Source organism: Bubalus kerabau, chromosome 4 (assembly GCF_029407905.1).
Source record: "Bubalus kerabau isolate K-KA32 ecotype Philippines breed swamp buffalo chromosome 4, PCC_UOA_SB_1v2, whole genome shotgun sequence".
Taxonomy (NCBI): domain Eukaryota; kingdom Metazoa; phylum Chordata; class Mammalia; order Artiodactyla; family Bovidae; genus Bubalus; species Bubalus kerabau.
In genome coordinates, this window is record NC_073627.1 from 122211101 (window position 1) to 122231849 (window position 20749).

General features: G+C 39.2%; 1 protein-coding gene across 10 annotated transcripts in view; it reads left to right on the forward strand.

The window, feature by feature from the left end:
• The window catches only part of LOC129650181 (transducin-like enhancer protein 4), a 154289-nt gene that overhangs the window by 43638 nt on the left and 89902 nt on the right, over window positions 1–20749 (forward strand). For 9 of the 10 annotated variants that reach the window (XM_055578384.1, XM_055578381.1, XM_055578385.1 and 6 more), the window contains one exon: window positions 10865–10939. The exons of the other annotated variant lie outside the window; for it this stretch is intronic. In XM_055578384.1, coding sequence (XP_055434359.1) covers window positions 10865–10939 — 75 coding nt within the window. The remainder of the gene's footprint in view (window positions 1–10864; window positions 10940–20749) is intronic. 10 annotated transcript variants of the gene reach the window in all.

The following is a 20749-nucleotide window of genomic DNA, read 5'->3' on the forward strand; positions in this document are numbered from 1 at the left end:
CAGGAGATGCAGTGATTTTGGATGGGGTCTGTGTTCTACCCACAGAACTAGTAAAAAAAATTTTTTTTTCTCAACCCTATTGGGAAACTGGCTGTTTTAAATACCTGGCGGCTTAGCTGGAGTTAATTTTGTTTTTCCAAGTAGTTTCTGTGGATGAACTCTCTTTTTTTCATCAGCGATTTCAGGATATAGCTTGAAGACCCTTAGACCTTAGGAGCCCTCAGCAAAATTGAAGAATGCCTATAAGTCCATACTTACGGCCTTGTCTCCAGTGTCCCCTTGCCCCCTTTCCAGGGACATACATTTAGGGAGATTCTAATGCAGATTGAAAACTATGTGCCACTTATTACGCCCTGGCAGCAGGGCACAGTGTTTCTGCTAATTTGGCATTTGCACCAACTCTGGCTCTTACTGGCTTTATAGTGGGAGAGTTCATCTCTGTGAGTTGTAATATTTCCATACATGATGAGCGGGACCCCTTTTGCAATGTGTATTGTATGTATTAAAATGTAAAGCACTGGGAATAGTAAATGCCAGTAGTTGTCGTTGTTTCAACATTTCTTCGCAAATGATTTTTATTCCAGCTTATTTTGGGTCCCAAGGCATTTGGAGAGGAGGGACTTGGTAAAAACTGGGAGGAGTTGAAGGTAATGCTTCCAAAAGGGCTGGCTGGTGGTCTTCCTGTGAGGTGAGCTAGGCCTGCAGCTCCAGGGGCTGTTTCCAGCCAGTGGGTGGTTAGCTCCACACAGACCATCTTCCAGAACTGAGGGAATACCATCTTTCAGAACGGAGGGAATATTTTTGGGAAACCAGTAAGTATTCTCTTATCCTATTAGATTAAGCATTAAGTAAATATTGGGCACTAGCTAAGGATCTTACTTAGAAGACATTTGTGCTTTTTGGACTTTCCCCACCTTGAATTATAAAATGGAATAGTTTATTTTTGAGATGGTTATAGAGTGTGTTTCATGGTGACCGACAGGTGTTCTTAAGACATTTGAGAACTTCAAACCCCTAATAGACTATAGGTCAGTAGATGGCAATGTATTATGTGATAGTTGAAAGTCTTCTTTCCCCAGAGTAATGTTTGTATTTTTCAGAAACTTGTTGCTTCCCTAATAAGGAGCAGAGTTCGTTGAAAGAATTAGGTTATTTGTGAAGCAGTGTACTAAGAGCCCAAGGTCAGGCAGACTTGGGACCAGATCCTGGCTTAGCCACTTGCTTCTTTTATGTTGAACACAATACTTTTATTTATTTATTTTTTTTGGATTGAAGTTTTCTTATCTGAAAAATGGGACACCTGTACTTCAGGGTTGCTATGTGAGGACTTCAGTCACTCAGTCGTGTCTGAGTCTTTGCGACCCCATGAACCGCAGCACGCCAGGCCTCCCTGTCCATCACCGACTCTGAGAGTCCACCCAAACCCATGTCCATTAGTCGGTGATGCCATCCAACCATCTCCTCCTCTGTCATCCCCTTCTCCTCCTGCTCTCAATCTTTCCCAGCATCAGGGTCTTTTCAAATGAGTCAGCTCTTCGCATCAGGTGGCCAAAGTATTGGAGTTTCAGCTTCAACATCAGTCCTTCCAATGAACACTCAGGACTGATCTCCTTTAGGATGGACTGGTTGGATCTCTTTGCAGTCCTAGAGACTCTCAAGAGTCTTCTCCAACACCACAGTTCAAAAGCATCAATTCTTCTGTGCTCAGCTTTCTTCACAGTCCAACTCTCACATCCATACATGACCACTGGAAAAACCATAGCCTTGACTAGACGGAGCTTTGTGGACTAGTGATCATGTAAAAGACCTAGCTGGGTATCAGGCTGCTGTTAAAGAGACTAAAGGAATAGTGGTTTGGGCAAGTTTGTTTTCCTCTCAAATAACAGTTTGCATAGAAGCACCTGTAGCTAATTTGGTGACTCCACAATATTGTGAAGTCAACTTCCTTCTCTTGATGTTCATCATGCCTAGCACTACCATGTCCTCCCCCAGCCAGCAGGAAGGATGAGACAGGACATGTGCTTTCTCTTTCTTAAGGACATGATGTGAATGCTGCTCCCATTTGTGCTCACCTTGCAGTGGCCAGTGCCTAGTTATGTGCCCATAGCTAGTTGCAGGGGAGACTTGGAAGTGCAGTCCTAGCTGAGTATGCCCACCTAAAACTTAAACTTAACAGAAGAGAAAGGATTTCAGGAGACAGCTAGCAATTGTTTCTAGATACAGTGCTATGCATAAAATAGTGAGCATTATTATTATTGCCAGTGTTGATTTGAAGGGAAGTCATATTGAACCAATGGTATGTGTTTGTTACAAACTTTAGTTCTGACTATATAATCAGCACAACCCATATTTTAGCAATCACAGAAAAGATAAAATAATGCATAGTTCCTGTTATAGAAATCTCCTCCAGGGTCTAAACTGTAGGGAAAAGAGTCACCCATCAAGTATTGTTTATCATTCATACATCCACAGAGGGTGGAAAGAAACCCGACTTGAACAGGGATGGGCCCTGTGGGCTGTCTAGATCTCTATGCACAGCCTGTGTTTATGCCCATACTTTGTAAAAAGCACAGAGACTTTTGAAGACACCTCTTAATTGAAGAATGGGTTATAGGAGTCACTCATAGGCCTGCCATATTTTATAGTAGCCTTGCTGGAAGGAAAATGCTGCTTGTTGTTAAGGAAATAGCTTCTGATAAGTGGAACATTTGTGAGCCCTTACATTATATCTATCTCAGACATACCCCTCGTCTATCTCAGACATACTCTTGTGCATATATCTTGTCCTTGAGCTGGAAAAAATGGAATCACAATTTTTTGACAGTTTCCTTCCCCTCCAAATCATGGAAAATAAATTGGATAAGTCATTCTTGGTTTTGTGGCATTTTAAGACATCTCAGGAAAAAGTAGCTCAGGTTGATTGTTTTGCAGCATCAAATTTGATCCATTTTAGTGTCTTGGACTTCAAGCCATTTGTATCCACAGCCTGAAGTAACCTGAAAGGTATGTTTGTACCTAACTGGACACGGTGAAAGAACAGGAAGTGGTTCCTTGGGACCAGTGGCTTCCTAATTCCCATTTATTAAACCATGGTCATCGTTAGATTTGGAGAAATTACATTATTCATCTTTAACCTTGTTTTCAACAGGTTGTTACAACTTGTTTCTAGGGCCTTCGGTGCCAAGGAGATAAATATTACCCTCCTCCTCTAGACTTCTGCAATTCCTTTGCTGAGGTTTTTTATTTCTTGAGTTCTTTAAGCAGAAAGCAGGCTTCTTGGAGGCTGTGGAGGAGCCCAGATTGGAGTGAGCAGCTCTTTTTGCCTTGCATCCGTGATTATTAACTTGGAAGAAAAAAAAGAATTCAAATCATTATTTTGAACACATTTTAACAAAAAAGCTCTCTGATCATTAGAATTTTTAGAAGTAAAAATTTTAAGCCTTTTTACTTTTATTCTTATATTTATCTAAAGAAAAGGGAACATTCCAACTTGAATGCTTTGAGGGCAAATTTAATTTTAACTCAAAACTTTTTATTTCCTTGTTAGATTTTCTAATGAGCAGTAGTACCAAGTAGTTGTGTTTTCTCTAGAATTCTGTAGGTTTATTTAGGTGGTCTACCTTGCATTTAAATAGTAGAAAAATAATACACAATTATATAGTAATTACAATTGAATAGTACTGATACCATAAGTTCCAGTAGGCTAAGATAGCCAGTCAAATCAAATGACACATGAATTTCTGTTTCGTATTTCTACTTTCCATAAATTTGGTCTTTTTAATTTGATGAAAAACAAAACCTTTCACTATGTTATGAGGTACAGTTGTATGTGTAGTGCTGTTTTTTTTTTTTTAAATTTTTTTGGCACCTAGCTTAACATGATACTGAATTACTTTGAACTGCATTTTGCATGTATAGAATAATTGCAAAATAGAAGTTGAAAATGGTGATCAGTCACTTTCATATTGTGCCTTAGGGAGGAAATGAACAAAATGTGGTGGTTACATGCACTGGTGGCAGTGTTCTCGCCTCATAATGGCACCAGGTTAACTTGGCTTATTCCTTGTTAACTTTGTAAGGAGTCAATGGCTTGTGGATAACATGGTTTGATGTAGGAGAGCTTGGCTGAAATCACCAGGGATCCCCTGATAAGTATGCAGTGACACCTGTAAGACCATCTTCCGAGACCATTCATTAAGGGCCAGCAGCCTTCACCGGACACGTCTGCTTCGCATTCATGCCATTTTATCAGTGTTGGTAATGTGTTGTGATGTGCTGTTATGTCTAAGGAATGTCCTAAAATGACTAATGCACCTGGATTGGGGCTTTAGAGGATTTGGACCAGTTTTCTACTTTTTACATTGGGCAGCCTTTCATTTAAAACATTATTTCTTACAACACTGAGTGAGGCATCAGAGCATAATCCTGTCCCACGTTCCATGGTTGACTAATTGGCTTGTTCTGCATGGTCGTGTATTTTGATTGACAGTTGGATACTTGGTGAGATCCTTATGGTAGCATCATAACCTGCTTCCCCTTAGGAAATGAAAGATGGTTCTCAAGAGGGAGAACTTTTTTTCTGTAGGCTTTTTTGCCTTGCATTTGTGAATATAAACAAGAAAAAGAAAAATAATTCAAATCATTATTTTGAACACACTTAATCAAATGTGGGTCTCCTTCCAAAGGCAGCAATGCCAATTCTTATCAATATGTGTCCAAGAAAATTGGTACATATTTGAGAACCTGACTCATTTCTTTGACTTTTTGTTAGATAGCAGTTAGATTATTACTGGACCTAAGCTTTAAGGTACCTTAGGTTAGAGCTGCATTGTGGCCATAGCCATAAGTGGCTATCTAGATTTAAATTAAGGTTAAATATGAGTGGCTTTGTGGCTCAAATAGTAAGGAGTCTGTCTACAATGTGAGAGACCCAGGTTTGATCCCTGGGTCGGGAAGTTCCCCTGGAGAAGAGAATGGCAGTCCACTCCAGTATTCTTGCCTGGAGAATCCCTTGGACAGAGAAGCTTGGAGGGCTATAGTCCATGGGGTTGCCGAGAGTGCACATGACTTGAGTGACTAATGCTTTCACTTTGACTTTTCAAAGTTCAATATTGTTAAAAACTCAGTTCTCAGTCACAGTAGTCACATTTCGGGTGCTCACTATCCACCCATATTTGGCTAGGCACTACAGCGCAGATTAGAACATTTCCAACATCGCAGAGTTTTGTGTTGGAAGGCTCTGGACCTATAGAGCTTATTGGACATATCAGTAAAGAACGCCTTGCCTGCATGTGAGTTCTTGAGAATGATGAAGACAAGGCCACGTGGTCAGTACGAGAAAGACACAGGCAACAGTTTCCAAAGTGTGTCCTGAGAGCCAAAGTTCCACAGCTAAGATTATTTGGAAAGGCCTGCGTACGTATTTGCCCTCTTTTGAGATTTGAAATTGAGCAAATGAGCAGTTTGCCTGGTGTTAGTTGAATTAAATCTTGTGAGTTTTAAAATTTTGTGTAAGTAATACCTAATTGCTTAGGGGACTAACATTTCTTGGAATAATATTTAGGAAAGACTGACTAGAAGGATTTTGGTTAAATTTAAAGCTTATTTGTGCTAGTAAACTGCTGAAGAAGGCTCAGTGGGTTTTAGTCTGACTTAATAGACATGCAGTGACACTTCTACTGGGCTTTGATCTGCTCAGGATCCACTTGAATCTGGATGGGCATGTTGGGTACAACCAGAGGAGTATCCAGAAGGATGGGTCTCTGAGAGACAGTGACCTTGAGATGTTTAACCTGGAATGAAGAAAATGGAAAACATGCATCATGCCATTTTCTTATCTTTGAGGTGCACTACTGTGGAAGACAAATTAGAGGCAAATTGGGTGGGAAGAAGTTACAGGGAGGTCGATTTCTACTCAATAATAGAGCCCATTGCCCCAGAGTGGATAAAGCTTGTGCATGAGGTTGTGAGTTCAGGCCCCAGTATCTTTCCCCTTAGAATATTGCATTAGCTCTCTTCCTCTAATCTGGTTCACCCCCCTGCCATCCACCTTCTTCACTATTAACGGATCCATCTGACTAAAATGCAGAACTGATAGCACTCCACAGCTTAAAATTTTTAAATAAGAAGTATTGTCCCAGGGTAAAGTCCAGCTTCTTTGCCTGTCATGCAAAGCTTTTCACTGTTTGGCTCCTCCTGCCTCGCAGAGTTCACTCCCCTCTAGTATGTGGTTCTGTGGAGTATGCCTGCACCATACTCAGATGACATGTGAATGCCTACCTTTGTTGACCTTTTTGTGAATACCTCTTCCACTTGAAAGAGTTTTCCATGTGTGTCTTTGCTATACCCAGGAAGGGCCTCAGCATCCTACCTTGCCATATCTTTCCAACTTTGTCCCCTCCTCCACCGTCCTTCTGCAGCCACACATTCTTTCTGTTTCTTGATAGACATGTTTCTTTATACTTCGGGAACTTATCCAAGCTGTTCCCTCTGCCTCCTCTTCGTTTCCCCTTCCTTTTTACTCACAGAACTCCTGCCCGTTCTCCTAGTCTCAGTTCTTAGGACCACTTCTTTAAAGAATCTTTCTACAGCTCTAAGGTTTGATTAGCTGTTTTTCTGATAAGTAATTGTGTAGCATCCTGTCATCTTTGTGGAAACTATCCTGCAATTGTAATTACAAAACCTCTTGAGTATTCACTGTCTTATTCATTAATCTTGGTTCCTACAACAGTGCTTGACACACAGTAGGTGCTTAATAAATAATTGAATGAATGAATAAGAAAACAAAGCCTTTCCTTGTTGCCTCAGGAACTGTGCTAACCATTCCTGCTAATAATCTTCTCTTGTAGTTTAAATCCTTGTATTATAAGATGCTCTGTGTGAATTGTGTGTGTGTGGGGGAGGGACAGGACGTGTGTGTGTGTGTGTGTGTGTGTGTGTGTGTGTGCTCAGTCATGTCCAACTCTTTGTGACCCCGTGGACTCTAGCCCTCCAGGCTTCTCTGCCCATGGGATTTTCCAGGTCAGAATACTGGAGTGGGTTGCCATTTCCTACTCCAGAGGATCTTCCTGACCCAGGGCTTGGACCTGCGTCTCCTGTATCTCTTGCATTGGCAGGCAGATTCTTTACCACTGTGCCACCTATGGAAGATATATGTGTGTGTGGGGGGAGTGGCATTATCTCTTGCTCACTTTTGCATCTCCGCATATCTGGAGAAGAAACCTAGTTCCCTGTACATATCTGTCCTTACTACCCCTATCAAAAAGAGAGATATTGAAAAAAAAATTCTTAAGTTGTATGTAGTTTTTTAAAGTTTTTTTTTAGATTTAAAAAATTTTTATTGCCATGTCCCAAAGTATTTCCATGGCAGGTATTGTGAAACGTACGTTCAACATATAAGGAATCTATATTCTAGTGGTTTGTAAATGCCTAATTTTCAGTAGGCTTTATTGGACTTAACATAAGCTTATATTGTTTTAGTCTCTTGTAGGAAAAAATGTTTTCAGTACTTTAACTGATTAAGTGCAAAAGGTAATTTTATGATGATAAAAGTTAAGTAGGCAAGTGATTTAATGTATAGAGTTTCATTTTACTAGTCCTTTTTTACAACCATGCGTGTATTCCCTAAATCACAGTATTTTATTGAGATGTAGTTTACACATCATAAAATCATTTTAGGTGTGCAATTCAGTAATTTTTAGTAAATCTCCAGAGTTGTGCAGCCATAATCAGAATCGAGGTATTTTTGTTTGTTTGTGTTCTTTTGGATTTTTTTAGCAAATGATAAATCACAGTATTTTAAAGAATAAATATCTGAGCCCCCCCCACCCACCTTTTTTTTCCTCTTCCAAATCCCAGTTTTGGAGGCTCCTCTCACAGAGACCCGTGGCTATTAATACATTCCTAGTGGCTCCTTACTTGGTGATACTGATAGAAAGTTCAGATTGAGTATCTGAGTGAGCAGCTTGAGCAGTGAGACTGGTCACAGGACTCTTGCTCCTCCAGATTTACTGGGGCTAGAATGGCTGTCACCACTTGCGGTGAGGCCACAGAGGAGATCGGCAGGAAGTGGGAGAGGAAATGAGATGTGGGTGGAGTGGGAGGAGAGGAGCAGATGGGGAAGGGGAAGAGAAGAGGAAGAGAGGGCGGACATAATGGGAGAGCCATCACGGTTGTAAGAAAATGTGAAAACTTGCTGTATCTTCTGAGCCAGAGAGCTTAATATGTTAAAATTTGAAAATGGAAAAACAGTGCCTCTTTGGGTGCACTTGTTGAGAGTGTTTTGGGTTTTCTTCCTTCAGTGTTCATTCTTTTATGATCATTTGCCCTTCCTGCTGCTGCTTCAGGGTGTGATACAGTGTTAATGTGTGGCTGAGGTGAGCAGTCTTGGAGTGTTTCTGGTGCTTTCAGAACTCACAGGGGAGGGTGCATTCTTTGTCTTAGGGATCCCCTGTTGAAAAAGTCCTTAAGTGCCATGTGATTCACAGTTGTAAGCAGAAATAGGGAAGTAAAATCCTGAACTACAGGTAAAGTTCAGTTGTGGTGTTAGCCCATGGCCATTGCCATGATAGAAAAGGAAGGAGCTGAATCATGACTTCCATTGTCATTTTAGCTTTTTAGCAAGAGTTTCTATAAAAGCATCTGATGTCAGTGTTACGGTTCACTGGTGTGTTTCTGGTTTTCTCAGTAAATGTACCTGATTTTAATGCCCAGTCAGAAAGATATCCCCACTGCCTAAGGCATCTCTGCTCATCTTGGCAGTTGGAATCCAGTTTATGAAGCAAGAGTTGAGCAATCTTCATGGTAGAAAGGCCCTAACAAGATGTATTTTCTGCATCTCTCTCTCATGAAACTGTTCTTTGAATACTTAATGTGAAGGAGATGATATTTCAGTTATATTGAAGTGTTTAAGTAATGTACAGAAATGGCACAGGGTGAGCTTTTAAAAACTTGAGTTTAACGAATGGGTGCATGAATGGAATGAGATATGTGTGTTGGATAAGTGTACATGTATTCCTTTGGCTTTCAGTTTCTTGGAAGTTTTGAGCAGCCATTGTTGAGTGTTGGAAAGTAAAAGGTAGAAAATGCCATAAAAATTTTTGTCCATAAGTTCATTTTGAGTATTAGCTAATTCCTAGGATCTTCTGCAGGGTTTTTGTTTGTTTGGTCTTTCTACTTTCCAAGTGCTGCTAGTTTTCACTATGCTGACAACCAGATTTGTCCTAAATCTAAATATGAGCTCTGTGCTTGGCACATGGAAGCTGTTCAGTAAACATATATGATATGGTCAGGTAGTCTTCAGAGGAGAATAACTATGAATGGCCATTTTTATCACCTATGCCTCTCTGTTCCCTCTAGTGTTTTCATGAATCTTTAGGATTTTTACTTTCAGAGAAAGAGGAAAGTGAATTATTTCACTTTGGCAAATATTTTAAAGATAGATGGAAATATCTATCAAGATTTGGGGAATTGCTTCTGAAGCTCTTATTTGGAAATAAACTCTTGTAATTAAAAGAATCAAGGTATAATGCACTGATCTGTTATTTGACAACTTGCTTTGCTTTATTCATGGGCATAAAATAAAGATTAGGAAATCAAGAGTGAAGACACCACATGTAGATAAACTAAAGCAGTTTCCTTTCGCACGTCACCTCCCCCACTACCACCCTACTCAGCTGGGAGATGGAAATAGTGGTCACCAAGTTTATCCCAGTAACTGTGTGTTTGGGGACCTTGGAATGTAGTATTAGGTAGGTCACATAGAACTGATGGCCTTGCTCTTTCTGTGCATTAAGTAGTATGATAGCTGAGCTTCATATGCACTTCAGATCAGTAGAGAAATTAGTACATTTCTCAACTGGAATCAACCAAAAGAAGACTCTCCCCAGCCACACAGAGGAGTACCTGTTTCATAGCACAGTCTTTGGCTCTTCATTTACTAAACCGAGTTGAAAAATGTACAGGAAAGACCTATTTTAGACTGAATTGAGTATGTACTAGAGTGTTCAAGTGTATTTAGTTGGGAATAATATTTACATTTTGGGGTACTTGTGTAAGTACTTGTGTATGTCCAGGTATGAGTACCTCCAGGCAGAGACTTCTACGCCATTTAACTATTCTTATATTAGAAAAATTACTAAAATCAGATATTGCTTTTTCTCTTTAGAGTTGAATCGTGGTCAGAGGGATTTTCCTATACTCTCCATCCTAAGTTTTCAAAAGAAAAATAACTTTAGGATTTTAGTTTTCCTATTGCATTTAAAAGAAATACCTGCAGTCCTTAAACTTTACTGTTGGCAAGAGTTGTACATTTTTAATATCTTTTAAATATGCAGCCCTTCCTGGCAGAAGTAAAAATACGAGCACTTTTTCATGTTTACAGAAGAAACAAACATTGAAGTCTGTGTGTCCTTCTAGTGTCTTCTCTAGCAAATACCAGGTGGAAACTTAAAAATAAGTGCTTATAGGAAATATTTTCAAAACATATTTTTTGTTGGTGGCAGAGAGTAAGGGGATACAGAGAAAGCAGGTGGGATGGGTTGTTTTATTTTGTTAGTGTATCGGAAGATGTTGGGTCACAGTGTACTACTGACTCGAAAGTACAATTTAATTGCTTCTATCAGTTGTAAGCGAGCATCCTTCATGGGGGCCCCCTGCGATTGGACGTCCAGTTACTCCTTAGCTTTGTAGAAACAGAGGTACCCTAGACAGTTAGTCTTCCACCACTCGGGGCTTTTATTTGAATATGGAGACCCCCTGAATCCTGTTTTGCATGTAATTAAAGTTAGAGGACATGTTAGGAAAAGCTGTTCTTGACTGACCAGAAAACAAATAATTGTATTCTGTTTCTGATCTTCATTTATAGCACCAGCAACAAGTGGTGCAGGCTGTGGAACGGGCCAAGCAGGTGACCATGGCAGAACTGAACGCCATCATTGGGGTACGTGGCCTTTCCATTTTAGCTCTGATCATCTTAGTGTTTGTCACTGGCTCTCTCTCGCTCTCTCTCTAAATTTTGTTCAATTGAAGAGGCAAAAGGCAGTAGAGGATCACACAGTGAAATGGAGCACTTTGCCTTCAATCTCACAAAGTTTGATGGCTACCTCAGAAACTCTGGACACATTCTCACCAATTCCAATTGACATGTTCCTGGAAATTCTTCCCCTAGGGAGACTGGGTAGTTCTTTTTCATAGTATTTCTTTCCTTCGCAATCAGCCTCTGTCGCTAGCCTATTGCCAGTCAAAAGACACAGATTGCCCTAATGTTAAAATGACCTGATTTCTTTTATCTTTCCTCAAATATAGATTGTCTTAATATCATGTTTAGTGAAATAAAATATACATTTTCACATCTCTCTGCTATTCTTCCTCCCCTTTGATGAGTGGTTCTTAGACTAGTGTCCATTTGTAGTAAAAATGATAGATGACTATATAGCTTTTTGCAAACTCAGCGGCCCGTTTGGAAAATCCTTCATAGTACCAGTAACATTGCTTAGAAATCCTGCTGGAATTCATGGGTTTGAGCAGTTACTCCAATTCCACTTACATTTTTGTTCTCCTCAGTTAAGGTAACCAGTAATAAAAAAGGTGCTAAAACTTAGAAAGGTAAGAAATCCTAGCTGAAAAAAGCACAATATTCACATCTCTGTTTATGCAGCTGTTAGGAGTGGTTCTGTAGGTTGTTTTAATGAAGACATGTCAACTGTACTTTCCTCTTTCTGCCTCCCGCCCCCCCCCCCGCCCCAATACTTTCTCTTGTGTATAGATTATACACAAAAGTCTTTTCTCTTTTTTTGCCCTCAGTGTATCAAACACACTTTGAAATGCTAATTATTCCATTTACTTTCATTAAAATTCAAATTGCTGAGTGAAGATGCGGATAAGGGTCGCCTGATAATCAATCTGAAGTGAAGATATTGCTTCAATTATGCCTCTGTCTTTTAACAAGGAAATCAGAACTCTGGGATGGCTGCCGATGGTGGTGGAACTATAGTCTGATTGCAACTTGTTTTTTAATGGGCTATTTTGAGCTCTATTTTGTGTCCCTCTGACCACAAGAAAATACTGGTAATAGATTAGAAGGCATAGTAAATGGAGAAGAGTAACCTTTATTTCCTTGGAAGTGCCCCTTGGAAAGAAAAGGACGAATCACAACAAGCCATGTAGAGACTCGTTTCTTGTACATTTTCTGTGTTCTGGGGGTAGGGGAGAGATGAGAGATGAATACATTTCACAATTAGTTTTTATTTCCAGAAATTCCAGAGAACGGCAGTGTAATAATTTTCTTTTTAAACACTAAGAGAGCTTGAATTTTCACATTAGCGTATATGTACATACCAGCTGTGTTTGCTTGAAGCCCTTGTTGTGTTCCTGTTGGGATATAGTTCGGTTACCAAATCTCTCAAGGTCACTCTGCATAGAACCTACTTTTCCCACCTGCTATGCTGTCTCCTGTTGAAGGAGAGAATGTGTGGGTGAGGACCCATAGGAGAGCCTCCTGGGTCATTTCTGGTGTGGTGTTTATTTTTATATGAACTTCTGAAATACAGGTAGCTGGCCTATCTCATGTCTGGTGGGCAGCCTTTTCTGGAATGGTTTTTTGTTTCTTTTTGAGTCTTATTAGTTACTGTCTGTACAGTGGTGAGATTAATCTAAATCAAAAGTGCATTGTTTTGTGTTGGATGTTGCTTAAAGATATGAGGGAAGATATAAAAGCAGAACAAGTTCCCTTTCTTTTGTCACATCAGATATATTTTTAACACTGTTTTATTATATCTGTTTCATTTTTACATACTTTGTTTTGAATGGGATGGCAGATTGCCTTTTTTCAGGCAGAAGATGATTTACTAGACTGTAGCTGAGTAAATGACAGACATATTGTGCATATATGGGTTTAATTATTAAAGCTAATTTAATTTGGTGACCTAAAAACTTGTTTGAAGAACTAATTCAGTAGAGCTGCATGCTGTCAAAGCAGTGTGTGCTGTAGTTTGTGGATTTGGTGGCAATTCCAAATTATTTGTATCTGAGCTGAAAATGGAATCAAAATCATGTAATCTGACTATTCTGAAAAACAGATTGCAGAAATAGAAAAACAAAACCAGCAGTTTTGGGAAATCACAAACTAAGTGCAAAGGGAAGAGCCCCATAACAACCAGCTCACCTGATGCGCTTTTGTGGCTGCTGTTCTTTTTGTTTCAGCGCTTCTTAATGCCTTGTGTCCAGTAGCTTTCAGAGTTACAACATTGTGTACCTTTAAATGCACCTGCTGTTCTGCGCCCCGTTTGGCATGGCTGTGTTGTGAGGTGGTGATATTTTGACCTGCTGCCAAAAGTGATGAGGGGTCAGTTTTAGATTTTTGTGACTTAATTTTTTAGGTAGTCAACAGTGATTTTCTGCACCAAGGGAAATTTCCCTCCTGAGAGGCAAAGACCTATCTAAGCCCCTGCAGACCTTCATTTATTTGCCACTGCATGTGTATCTGTTTTATATGTAGGCACACCATCCAGACAAGCACAAATGTTCCCCAATTTAATGAAATCTGATGAAGCACCTTTTTAACTCTGCAATATTATTCTACCTTCGTTGGTAAATGAGCCAAACCAGTGATCCATGCAGTTTAAATGCAAAAAGCTGAAGTGAGGCTGAAACCTGGAGAGGCGGCTTGTTCTCTTGACAATAAGCTAGTTGTGTTTAATGGAATGAAACACAGTTATAATGATTTCTTTCACAGGTCATGTTCAGTTTAAAACTGTTGATAGATTGAAATAAGTTAAATATCATTTGTCTTTTATTTATAAGGAAAAAAACCCAGGGAAAGGCCTGTGTTGCTTTCTATAGTTAATATTTCCTGTTTTGCTTTGAATTGTTCGTTTTTCACATTTCCTCGAAGCTTTCCCAGAGCTCCTCCAAACGGGCTGTGGGAATGTTCTGCATCGAGTTAAATCATGTCATGTGTCCTGCTAGCCACTGTGTTTTTAAATTAGAATCTCTGTAAGATCACACTGTTGGAACAACACACAAACTGTAGTTTTAAATCAGTAATATGATCTAATTAGAAATGATGCTTTCATTTCCTGTATTATTAAATTGAGTCATCTGACTATCTTAAAATATTTTTTAAATCCATTACACTATATAATCAGCACATGCTGTGTGAATAATAAAGGAGGCTAAGTTGGAACCTCATAAGAATTTCACCAAAGAAACTACCATTAAGAAAAAAAGTTTTGTCAGTATGGACATTGGAAAAGAAAATGTTTGGCCTGTAAAAATAGGAAATGGGGTTCCTCTGGATTCCTTCCTCCACTTTCTTAACCTCTTTGAGGAAAGAAATGATATAAATATGCATTTTTTTAAAAAAGCACACCCCCTTAAAAAATCCTTAAGAACAGGTATGCCATGGGTGTTGTAGGAAAATGCAGTTTAGCACAAGAAATGCTGAACCTCAATTTTTAGCAGTGACATTTTAATGATAGGAAGTCTGCAAAATTATTTGCCATCAATTGTGAAGGCAATAACAAGCCTTGGTGGTTTTTCACACTCTCTGTGTTAAGTGCTTTCAGAATGACAGCGTAAACTGTGTTAGAGAACTCCAAGGAAGTAAAACTGATTAAAATGTTCATGCTTGAATGGTGCTGATGGAATAGTTCATTTGGACTTTCTCTACCTCCTGCAGCTCAAGCTGAAATATTAAAATTCAGTGGATTTAAATCTCTCTCCTCTCAGCTCAGGAAAAAAACATTACATTTTAATAGGTTTTAAACCCATAATTCATTGGTTTGGAGCAGCACTATTAAATCTATTTAAATATTACTTGTATTACTAAGGAAATGATTTAAATGACTCTGCCTTTACCATCCTATGTATTTGAGTTAGTTAAAAAAAAAATAAAGACAATACCCTTGGGGTCTTTTTCCTCCTTCATCTTAGCATTTTGTTTTATTGTCCTTGTCATATGATTGGCTCTTAAATTATACACACACACACACCCCTATATGCATTTCAGATTGGCATTATGGCACAACATCTTTCAGTATGACAATTTTAAAATGGTATGTCCTTCTTTTTCCTTTATACATTTAAAAACAGCCATTTTAAGTTTCAGAGACATTTAGATCCACCATTATGATAGTTTCCCTTGTTGTTTTTATAAACTAATTAGCCATTAGGCAGAAAACACCCTGATAGATAGGAATATGTGTATATATTAAAAATATGTGTATATGTGTTTTCCCCTCCTTTACATCACAGTCTCCAATAGCACAAAATTTGAGATAGAAATACACCTACTCTCTTTTCACAAAAGCAAAGTTTGAAGTATCTGAGAGCTGTACTTTTTCTCTTCTTTGTTTGCTAATAAAGGGCTTTCCAGGGGTATTGTTAAACTTGCAGCGGTTATGCTGTTAACCCTTTGGGCGCAGATACCTCTGCAATGCAGAAGTGTTGTTATCCTTCCTGGGCCCGCCTTACCCTCATACCCTCCTTATCTACCTTTCTCTCGTCATTCCCATTACAGGTTTTTCTGTGGCTTGGCAACACCTCTCCTCAGCTGCCTGGGAGGCTCTTGTGTTTCCCGAGTCCTTACTGTGGGGAATCCACTTTTCACTTCTGCGTGTGAGTGTGAGGGAGTTTCTCCCCACTATGGGATCATCCCAGACTCAGTGGAGTGCTTCCCTCCTCTCCATTAGTTGGGTGATTTTGAGGTGCATTTTGCATATATTCCTTCACTGAGGGTTCCAGCTGGATGGAGCTCAGTTGCCTGAAGTAGTGATTGACTACCTTGTTTTGAGGTTCCCTCTTTCCCTGATCACTTTCCCCAGAGCCACTCCTGTTCTGAAATCACTTCTCCAGATGCAGCCATGCCTTTCCTGGAGGATCTAAGAAGCTCAGTATTTGACCTCATAGGTCTCAACCTCTTTAAGGGGGCTTTCTGGTATAGGCAGGCAATTGAACTCAAGTGCCACAGTCATAGTTTGTTTTCTGATGTGAGTTCTACGCATGAAACTTTTTTTTTTTAACATCTCAGCTTTTACCTTATTTTTTAAATGACTACTTTTCAATGAACTGACAATAACTGAAAGCTACTTTTCAATGAGCTTCCCTTTCTTGTTATTCTCCCATTTGGTTACTGTTGAGTATTTTCTAAATGTACATAATATGGAATAAACTTAAAAACAAGCTATAAAATAGATTTGTGTTTTATCAGAGATTGTTATTCTAGCTTTGTCATTACTCGACAGTGTACCTGGAGCTTAAAGTCTTTACAGAAGTGCTGGCCATTGGCTACCTGATGTACACAGATTGATGGGATTAAGGTTGGGGGTAGGAGGTTGGTCTTCTGCAGTTGTAGGGCTTTGCTTACCTGCTTTCACAAAGCATGATAAACATATGATTGTATCTGAGTCAAAGAAAGCAGTTTTAACGTCATTCTACACATTTCTCCATCTTATATTGGTATGTCTGCTTTCACTTTTTTTTTTTAAACTTGTTCATTTATTGTGGATCCAGGGGATTGTGTTACTGAGTGATGTAGCTATAATCTAATCTTTGCTATAATTTGATGAGGCTCTAAGAGGCAGTAATTTCCTTTCATAACAAAGACTCTCATATATTTAAGTAATTTTAAAACTCTGTCTCTACTTCACAGCTCTCTAAAAAACCTAGATAAGGAACAGAATTTCTGATTTGTGTTTATGATATGCACTCTGTTGATTTCTGTTACAAAGCTTCTCTGGAAGAAATTTCTAGAAGTTAGTTTTATTTTTATTTGTTGCTAACCTGACATGCTACTGTTCTGCTCTTGTTGCAAGAGAAGCCCTTCACTCCCTCCTTTCCCCTAATAAATGCATTTCCGTAGCTCCAGGTAGAGTTAGGCAAACAGTGTTAGAGGAGCTGCAGAGTGTGTCTGGGTGGGTACATGTGACTTAGCTTAAAGCACGTGGGCTTTGGCTTCCACTAGAAGAAAGTGGAGTGACCCGTCTGCCTTTCATTTACACCAGTGCACAGCAGGTTGAGCCTGTGTTGGGGTCCAGAGGACTAGGTGGAACTGTTATACAGAAAAGATTTCACTCAAGGCAACTTGCAAGCTTGCACATTGTTATTCCTTTTTTTATTGGTTGAGAAGTGAAAGTGTTAGTTGCTTGGTCATGTCCAGCTCTTTGCTATCCCAGGGACTATGGCCTGGCGGCCTTCTCTGTCCATGGAATTCTCCAGGCAAGAATACTGGAATGGGTGGCCATTCCCTTCCCCAGGGCATCTTCCCAACCCAGGGATTGAACCAGGGTCTCCTTCACTGCAGAAGAATCTTTACCATCTGAACCGAGAGTGAAGCCTCTCTCCACCCTGGGTCTCCTCCTCCTCTTACCAACTTTTGCTTCCGCTTTTCTAGTTCTCTTACTGACTTCTTCCCAGTAATGTTTCTACAAGCAGCATCACCAGCTAACTCCCATGTAGCCAGACCTTTTCCCTCATAGACCCAGCCTGCCTTGTGTCTTCAGAGCTGGGAGAGAGAAGACAGGCTCCCCACCAAACAGGCAATTAGAGGATTAGATGCCTTAGACTAAGTTTTAAGGACGGTTGGTGTGTGTCCTCCTCAAAGCTCTCTAGGATATCAATCTACTTAAAAATACATTTGTGATCTTACTTCTAAGGACTTTTATGAAAAGATGGAAACCTTTTATCGACTAGTAAGAATAATTTCGGAGAAGGCAATGGCACCCCACTCCAGTACTCTTGCCTGGAAAATCCCATGGACGGAGGAGCCTGGTAGGCTGCAGTCCATGGGGTCGCTAAGAGTCGGACGCGACTGAGCGGCTTCACTTTCACTTTCACTTTTCACTTTCATTCATCTTAGCAGGAAATGGCAACCCACTCCAGTGTTCTTGCCTGGAGAATCCCAGGGACGGGGGAGCCTGATGGGCTGCCGTCTCTGGGGTCGCACAGAGTCGGACACGACTAAAGTGACTTAGCAGCAGCAGCAGCAAGAATAATTTAATCATTATATCAAGTTGTTCATTCGTTGCAGCCTATCAAAGAGGCACATTTCATTTTTACTTTGAGTATTTTAAATGTTTTATGAAACATGTTCCAAAAAAATCCTCAGATTACATTTAAATCATCTTACTAACATTTTGGTATTTGTAAACTTTTTGGTTTCACATTTTACCATATGTAAATCAATTTTTATTAGCACATTTTAATTTTGATAAAATGTTAATGTCCAAGGACAGCAAAATAGAGAAACAAGTAATAGAAAACATGGTAAAAACTAGGCTGCATTTATTTATAAATTTGTATTTTTTTAAAATATTTGAAATATAGAGCATTACTTACTCATTATTATGTATATTTTAAAATCTTTATCAAGGTACAATTTACATAAAGTAGAATTTACCCTTTAAAGGTTATAGTTTTATGCATTTTGACAATCCAGTACAGTCATGTGACGACCACCACTATCAAGATACAGAATATTTCTCTCCTGCCTTGCTCTGCCATCCCAAATCCCCTTGTTCTTTGTGGTCAGTCCTTTTCCCTACCCTACTTCTGGCAACTGCCCATGATGGCTTTTTTCCTCCCAAAATGATCCTTTTTGATACTGTCATATAAATGAAATTATGCACTATGTAGCCTTTTGAGTTTTCATTTTCACTTAGCAAAATACATTGGAGATTTGTCTGTGTGGTTTCCTATATTGGCAGTTAGTTCGTTTGTATAGCTGAATAATATTCCATTGTATGAATATACCGGTTTGTTTTAGCCACTCATCCCTTGAAAGGGACAGTTGGCTTATCTCCAGGGTTTGGTGATTGTGTATGGAGTGCTAGTAAATTAACATACAGAGTTTTGTAAATTTTGTTGTTTTCCCCAGAAGTTGTCATGGTTAATGTATGTTTAAAGTAACTGACATGGTCTTGTTCTTGTAACTTGACACAGTTTCCCCAAATGACCATTCTGTTTTTCTCTCACTAATATGTACGAAAGAACCTTTGCTCCACATTCTTTAGCACTTGGTGTAGCTTTGGGGCATTTTTAGATATTTCCGATAGGTATATAGTAGTACTGGTGTTTTTGTGCATTTCCCTAATAGCTAAAGATGTTGAGTGTCTTGTTGTGCTTATTTGCCATCTCTATATCTTCTTTGATAAGTATCTGTTCAAATCTTTGTCTGTTTTTCTTCAGTCTGTTTTTTTAATCATTAATGAGATTTTAAAAAATTATTCAACATAAGTACTTTATGTATTTTTCAAACATTTTCTCCCAATCTGTAGTCATCCTTTAATTCTTTTTGTTAGTGTCTGTTGAAGAGCAGGAGTTTTTAACATTGTCTAATTTATGACTTTTTTTTAATGAGTCTTAACTTTTGATGTTGTTTCTCAGTAACTTTTGCTTCACCCAAGGCCACAAATATTTTTCTCTTATATTTTCTTGTAAAAGTTTTACTTTTAGAACCATGATCCAGTTTTAGTTAAATTTTGTTTATGGTGTAAGATATGGGGATTTGGATTGAGTTTCTTTTCTTTTTCTTTTCCCTAGATGAATATTTAATTCAATTGTTCCCACACGATTTGTCGAAAATCTATTGACTGTATCGTGTGGGTGCATTTTCTGGACTCTTATTTTGTTCTATTAGACTGGGTGTCTTTTTTGGGGTTTCTTTTGCCAGTCATGACACACTGTCTTGATTTCTGTAGATTTGATGATTGATAATTCCCTAGTCCATTTTGTGTTTTTTTGTGTTCTTTTTTCTTGATTGCCTTCTTTCCCAGTACCCCTCAGAACTCTAGTCCTTAACTGTCAGTATCCAAGAGACTGGCTGATGGATGAATGTGAAGAATCTAAGCTCAGTAGCACAACTTTACCTGATTTTAAAGATGGTGTCTCTTCTGCCTCTAGACTTTTCTCTCTAAGATGCCTGCTTCGGCCATCTCCCCCTGTCCCCAGGGGGAGGACAGGTCTGTGCTGTACTTGCGCTGGTCTCCTACAACTTCCTCTTGATCGGGTTTCTTGTTTGTGCATCTGTCTTTGTCTTCTTCCTCCTGCACACAGCAGCCAGAGGGGTCTTTTTCTAAAATATTAATTGGATCTTATTGCTCCCCTGGTTATAGTTTGTCTCTGATGGCTGTTTATTTTGGTTAGAGTGAAGTCTGAATTTCTTACCATGGCCTGCAAGTCTCTGTGTGAGCTGGCTTTTCACCCACCTCTTCTATTTCACATACTCTTCACTCTCTTCATGTGACTTCTTTCAGCCCGTTGGTCTCTTTCTTCCATCCCTGGCCACCCCAGGCATCTTCCTGACTGAGTGATCGTGCATCAGCTCTTCTACCTTCTAGAAACCCCTTCTTCCATGTCTTGACATGGTCTTCCTCATGCTCCTCTTTAAAATCTCAGCTTAAATGTTACCTCCTGAGAAAGGACTTCTCTAGCTGGCAAACTTTAGTAGCTCTTTCACACCCAATTCATTCTCTGTAAAGTAGCCTGTTTTTATTTTCCTCAAAACTTTTACCATTTATTTGTTCATGTGTGTTTGTGAATTTCCCTTCACTGGCAGGTGGGATCTTGTTCCCTTTTATAGTCATGTTGCCTAGAACAATATGGAGCTCCTTGTTTTCAATAAATATTTGTATGATACTCATAATTGTTCAGTAAACATGCAATAATTTGTTTATTTAATAACTGTTCAGTAAATATTTGTTAAATAAGCAAATATTCTATTTTGACCTAGCATTTTGGGTTTTTGCCCCATAAT